Below are 6,929 nucleotides of genomic sequence, written 5' to 3'. Positions count from 1 at the left end.
GAGGTTATCTCTTTGGACTTTAACAAACGTAACATGCAATGTGCATAGCAAGTATTATGTGGTCAATGTTCAAACCCCAAAGCTTAATACATCCTTTTATATGCATTTGAACATTTGTAATAAAAGAAGATATATGACATGCGTATGTTATGGAAGCAATTAGATTTAACATTTGCAATAAAATAAGATATATGGTGTGCATAAGTTGTGGAAGCAAGTAGATATAGCAAGTGAAAAATCACTAGAAGACTACCTTGGTTCATAAACAATAAATTAGGAGTTGGGAATTCCAAACACCAAACATAATGTGAAACAAGTGAAGAGAAGGAGAGAGAGAGAGAGAGGAATAATAATAACAATCCTCTAAAAGTAGGAGCTCTTAAAGACCTATGTGGTTCCCCCTCTTTATGTAGAAATGGAAGTATAGTTTAAAGTTCTCTTTAAGTATAAAGCCATGCACAAAAACTTACTAAACCTCAAGCCGTGCTATGGAAAACCAAAAACACTTTTACAAGAAAGGCCATACGTTAGAGTATACATTACAACCTTCATGCAAAGCATCATGCACAAAGTATGCAATGACATAAAACATGAAACTTTTATTCCTTCTTAGTGCCATATTGAAAGTAGATGCCAATACCTCCTTTTTTGGAGGTAGGTTGATTCAAAAGTAGTATGTCCTTGTTGGGAGGCATGGGTGCTAGTGCTAACTCCTTGTCTCTTACTTAATTGGGCATTTTTTAGTCCAAATGTGCTGAATCTACCGGCTCATTCACCATCTTATGGACTCTCTAGGCTAAGTTCTTTAGCTTGGATGGAGTGTTTAATCCATGTTTCTATTCCCAAATCTAACCCCTTGTCTCTTCCTAAAACCTAAAACTTGAGACATGAGCAAGAGACAAGGAGTTGGTGAATGTAGATGCTTGTGTAAATAAACAATTGCCTGAGAGAGAGAGAGAGAGAGAGAGAGAGAGAAGCTTTTTTAATGTCACAAGAACAATCCCAAGAGACGAAATATATTGATCTATCCAACGGGAGTGAGATTCGAACATAAGATGTGTTGAATAACAACTCCATCAGCTAACCAATCTACCAAACTTGGGTGATAGAAGGGTTAGCCCATTTTATTTATTTACCCACACACCCGATGAAAGAAGATTTTTTAACGTCCTACTTATACAGCATATAAAGGTAAAATCAACATGTGCATGAGAGAGAGCCATGGAGCAAATAGTTGCTTTAAGGTTCATTTATACAACATAGTAAGGAAAAATCAACATGTGCAAGAATGTGATTGCTTCAAACCTAAACCTAGTATGTCCTTCTTGGGAGGCATGGTTGCTGCCGCAGAGAGCAATACCCCAAAAGGCACCAACTCCTTATCTCTTGTTCAATCGGGCTTTTCTTGGTCCAAAAATGATGAATCTTTGGCTCAATCACCATCTTTCACGACTCTTTGGAGTGAGTTCTTTAGCTTGGATGGGGCATTCGACCCATGTAACTATTCCCAAAATTCAACTCCTTGTTTGTTGCTCGTGTCTATGAAACTTGAGACATGAGCAAGAGACAAGGAGTTGGTGTGAATGTAGATAGACAAGGAGTTGGTGTGGATGTAGATGCTTGTGCAAATAAACAATTCCATAAGAAGAATCATGGAATGAGTAGGAGCTACGTGGCATGTAGTTGCTTTTTGAAGGTTCATTAGTATACAAGCATAATGAAGGTAAAAATCAGCATGTGGGCGAACGTGGTTTGCATCAAAGGCCGATGTTTGTTTGAGCAATAGCAGGCAGGTTAGATGCGCCCCCATTGCGCTTCTCGAGAGCGAATATATTGTGTGTGTTTCCTAGCTCTACAAAAAATCAAATTTGCATGCAGAGCATCAACAATATATTCCTTGAAGTTGGCAACACGCCAGCTTTTAGGGTACCAGCTGACCAAAGTAGTGAACACGCCGGGCGCCTCGTAGGTGTAAAGGTTGAGTTAGTGATTTGATATTGGGATTGATATTATTAGTCTATGGTTTGCAAGTTTCTAAGAGGAGGTGCGTAGATGTTGCCATGTTTGATGCGGTACGCAAGGCCGCCATGGCGGTGCAGGCCGGCCTATATATGGTTGCTTGTTGTCTGTACACGAGGAGACCTACTCTGTTTGCCCTCAACTCCTAATTTTTAGCTGCATGCGTTAATTAGCAGCCTCCCTAATACCTTAATTAGCTACTCCACTACCACCTTAATTAGCTGCTCCACTACTACCCCTCTACCCATACTTTGTACTAGCAATTACACCTTGATTAGTATGGAATATGGTAATTATCCTTTAAGCGTTAATTGATGATCATCTATTGGCTGACCTTGTGAACTCTGATTGTGATGATTATTATGCCTTGTGGACCTATATATGGTTGCTTTGTGTCTGTACAAACAAGAGGAGACCTACTGCACTGTTTGCCCACACCTCCTAATTTTTAGCTGCATGGGTTAATTAGCAGCCTCACTAATACCCCCACCAGTACACTGCTTTAGCTACCTTAATTAGCTACTCTACTAATACCCCTCTAACAATACTTTAGATACCTTAATTAGCTACTCCACTGCTACCCCTCTAACCATACTTTGTACTAGCAATTACATGTTGATTAGCATGGAATATGGTAATTATCCTTTAAGTAGTATTGATGATCATCTACTGGCTGAACTTGTGAACTCTGATTGTGATGATTATTCTGACTTGGCCCTTCACAGCTACCTCCTCCTCCTGCATGCTGGTAAGACTTTGACATCATTGAACTATCTCATGTATTTGCAAACGCCAATTAAAATGGCTGCCTAGGGCTTATGATGTATGGTGACCTGCGATGTGCAGGCACAAGTAGCGGCAAATCTTCTAACAGGAAGAGGAAGAGGAAGCATGGGTACAGGGGTATAAGGCGGCGCCCGTGGGGGAAGTACGCGGCGGAGATCAGAGACCCGGCCAAAGGAGGACGCGTCTGGCTCGGCACCTTCCACACGCCCGAGGAGGCCGCCCGCGCCTACGACGCCGCCGCCACGCGCATCAAAGGAAGCAAAGCCAAGCTCAACTTCACTACACCACCTGCTGGTAGGACATCAACACCAACTGAGTACTGCTTTAAGGCAAGCCTGGATCAAAAACAAGCAGTAGAAAACAGCAACAACACCACACAAAATGGCCACACGCTGGTTCCTGATCAAGAGGAAAGCTGCAGGAAATTGGGTTTACTTCAAGTAAAGAATTCAGTGAGTCTTCAAAACCACATGCCAATCAAGGAGGAAGATGCAATGGGTGAAGAATATCATGAATCTGTATTGCGACAAATAGACAGGAATAGAGAAGAAGAAGCTGAACAAATTGGAAGGAAAGAAGAGGAGGTCGAGGAGGAAGGGATTGTATGTTCTCCAATCACCTTATGTGCTGCGAGAAATCATGGAGAGGACCTTGATATAGCCGAGAGCAATTATTTTTTGCATGTACCTTTCATTGATTGCCCTCATTTTAATCCATCAGAGGCCTTGTTTGAGCACATCACGGACAATGCTATCCTAGACAGTTTTCTGGAGCAGCATATTATAATCAGCGCCACTTCATTTATCGTTGAATCGGATGATGATGCACTGACACAATCGACTACAGGAAGCTTTAGCCATGATTGCTGTGCACAAGCAATCCTGTCAGATGATTACTTTGCGCCTTTGTGGAACTTCGAAGAGCTGCCCGAGCTTCGTAGCCCATATCAATATATGATGTGTGATGCTTCCCCTAATGTACAAATGCCAATGACGGCGTAGTCTTTTGCAAGAAGTTCCAACCTTCCTACAACCGAAGTTGAGGAGGAGTTATATATATGTACAAACAGTAGCCTTTGCATGACAAACTGTACACTATTGGTATACAACTTGGCGGTTTTGTTTGAAAAATATAGCTTGAAATTGCTCGAGGAGGAATATACACAATTTTAATTTCACTCCATAGGGGTAGGGTTGGGGAAATAGGTAGGTGGATAAGGTTGCGACCCGGTCCGATTATGGTCCACCCTGAAGTGGAGAGAGAGAGTGTGTATGTGAAAAGGAGGGGTGGGGAGACCCAAATTTGATCATATAATCCAATTGAGGGGATCCTTAATCGTAGCCATAACCTTTAGCTACCAATTGCCAAGGAAAAGTAAGGTGAAAGAGCAGGGTAAGGTGGACCACTTACTACCAATTGCCAAGGAAAAGTAAGGTGAAAGCAAGGTAGAGTGTCCAAACCACTTATACAGCTTTTTTACATTTTAAAAAGCACCTTGGAAGTAGTCCACCTTACCTTGCTTAAAGAGTTATTAGAGTGTTTCTAGAGCCTTGAAGGTATGAGAGATCCTAAAAGCACATTACCTTATGTGGATTTTTAGTCTAAGTACCTTAAATCACCCAAAAAAAGCAATGTAAAAGCAGTGTCAAGGACACAGCGTTTGGGTCCACCTTACCTTTCTTTCACCCCTTAAACCTTGTATGCATTGACACATCATGTCGTTAAATAGAAGGGACATTGTTGTGTAGGAGAGACAAAGTGGGAGACAGCATCTGTAGAGCACAAATTGAATTGAAGTGATTCGTATATCTATGTCTATATACTATGCACCATGCACCAATGAGGGGTAATTCTCAGTTATATGCATGTAGTAGTACATGCATGTTTTGTTGAAGAAGAGAGAAAGTAGAAGATAGTCTATAGGTGTAAACTTTCAAGGAGAGGGGGGAAAGGAGGAGGAAGAGGGAGTATTTTTAATGCCATAGCCAACCTATTGAGCCATATATGATCCATATGATGACATTGAAGTGCACACATGAGACTTGAACCATGGATCTCTTGATTGGGATCTCAATATGTAAATTGCTACTTGAACCATGGATCTCTTGATTGGGATCCAGATGTGTAAATTGCTATGCTAGCACGAGAGACTCTCTCTCTCTCTCTCTCTCTCTCTCTCTCTCTCTCTCTCTCTCTCTCTCTCTCTCTCTCTCTCTCTCTCTCTCTCTCTCTCTCTCTCTCTCGTGTTAGCATAATAGTTTATACATCGGGCTTCCAATCAAGAAAATCCGTAGTTGAAGTCCCGACTCCCATCTGTGCACTTCAATGCAATCATATGGATCATATGTGGTCTATTGGCTTGGCTCTGACATTAAAACTACTCCTCCTCCTCCTATCTCCCCTCTCCTTGTTTAAAGTTTACATATGTAAACGATCTTCTTCTTTTGCTCTTCTTCTTTTACATGAAAAATGCTTAGGCTACTATATGCATGACTCAGAATTATCCCTCATGTTTTCTTTAGACTTTTCTTCTTTTTAATATTATAGTTGTTTTCATCACACATCCTTTTCTGAGGATGCAGCATTAACATTTGTCACTAACATTTAGTGTTAGTCAATGATTTTATATTCACGTGATCACAAATTTTTTTTTGTTAATAACATGTGTTAACATGTTATTAACATGTTAACATGTTAACATGTTCCCAAAAAAGCCGATGGGAAGCTCCCTGATAACCGGATAAAATCCCGTCGGGGTTTTGCAATACCCGACGGTCCCGTCGGGAAAAATAAAAACCCGACGGGTCCCGACGGGGTCGTCATCTAGCCCAACGGGCTACAATTTTCTATATATATGGGCCCGGGGGACCCTTTGGGAGTTCATTGCTGACAGTATACACAGGTAATGAGACTTGTGTTTGTGTGTGTGTGTGTGGGTGTGTGTTCGTGCGGACATCCGCCCATTGTCGCAATGGGCGGTAGGATGTGGGTGGTCTGCCACATGAGGGGTGTGTGTGTGGGTGTGTGTTTGTGCGGGCAGCCGCCCATTGTCGCAATGCGCGGCAGGATGTGGGTGGTTCCACCACACGAGGGGTATGTGTGTAAGGCCATTCTTCGGAATGGTGCTTACCCTGGGGCACTTAGTCGGTAACGCGGCTAGTCTGTGTCCTATGGTAAGTATGGCACGCCGTAGCGGTACTAGTCGGTAACGCGGCAAGCATAGTATCGTTATGGCGATGTCATCTTCCCTTTCCTTCCCTTTGTCAAATGCGGGCATATGGTCGGTAACGCGGCCAGTGTATGTCCGTATCCTATTCGTATTCCCATAGAATCGGGCGGCATTTTATCGTTAACACGGCAAGTTGGTGTCGTCCGCTAGTGCATATATTGTTTTTTGCATATTGCGGCATTTGATCGTTAACGCGGTCGGAATAATGTCGTAAATTTGCTTGCATATTACGGCATGTGATCGTTAACGCGGTCGAGAAAATGTCGTAAATTTGTTTGATTTGACTTGTATTGTTTTTATTGTGTTTGATCCATGCGCTACTTGGTTGCTAATGTGGCATGAGTATTTCATGGATCAAAGTTTACATCATATTGTCTTTACGTTTTATTTCATAATATCGTAACTCGAAAAAATGAATATCTCTCTCTCTTCCTGCCCCCCTCTCTCTCTCTCATGATACACTTCACAACTCTTTCTCTCTCTCTCTCTCTCATGATACACTTCACAACACGATAGATGTGTAGATGAGGATTTCTTTTTTTTTCTCTTAAAATATACATAATTCCTAATTATTTCTTTTTTCTCCCTCTATTTACTTAAAAATTAAAATAGTACATTATTTTCCTCTTTAGGAACTCACAAAAATATTGAAAATGTCATCTAATGTTTCTTCTCTCTATCTGTCACAACTCTCTCTCTTCCTCTCCTCTCTCTCTCTCTCTCATGATACACTTCACAATTCTCTCTCTCTCTCTCTCTCTCTCTCTCTCTCTCTCTCTCTCTCTCTCTCTCTCATATGATACACTTCACAACTCTCTCTCTCTCTCATGATACACTTCACAACTCTCTCTCTATCACGATAGGTGTGTAGATGAGGAGTGCTTTAGGAATACAA

General features: G+C 41.6%; 1 protein-coding gene across 1 annotated transcript; it reads left to right on the top strand.

Moving 5' to 3' along the window:
• The first annotated feature begins 2,192 nt into the window (after positions 1 to 2,192).
• On the top strand, positions 2,193 to 3,913 carry LOC147605912 (uncharacterized). The gene is made up of 2 exons (XM_086792766.1): positions 2,193 to 2,767; positions 2,866 to 3,913. Exons 1-2 carry the CDS (start codon positions 2,632 to 2,634, stop codon positions 3,804 to 3,806), a joined length of 1,077 nt encoding a protein of 358 aa, XP_086648892.1. The 5' UTR covers positions 2,193 to 2,631; the 3' UTR covers positions 3,807 to 3,913.
• The last annotated feature ends 3,016 nt before the right edge of the window (positions 3,914 to 6,929 follow it).

This window comes from Cibotium barometz, chromosome 58, assembly GCF_041138505.1.
Source record: "Cibotium barometz isolate CiBa-2024 chromosome 58, ASM4113850v1, whole genome shotgun sequence".
NCBI lineage: Eukaryota > Viridiplantae > Streptophyta > Polypodiopsida > Cyatheales > Cibotiaceae > Cibotium > Cibotium barometz.
This window is presented reverse-complemented; position numbering and strand designations above follow the sequence as displayed.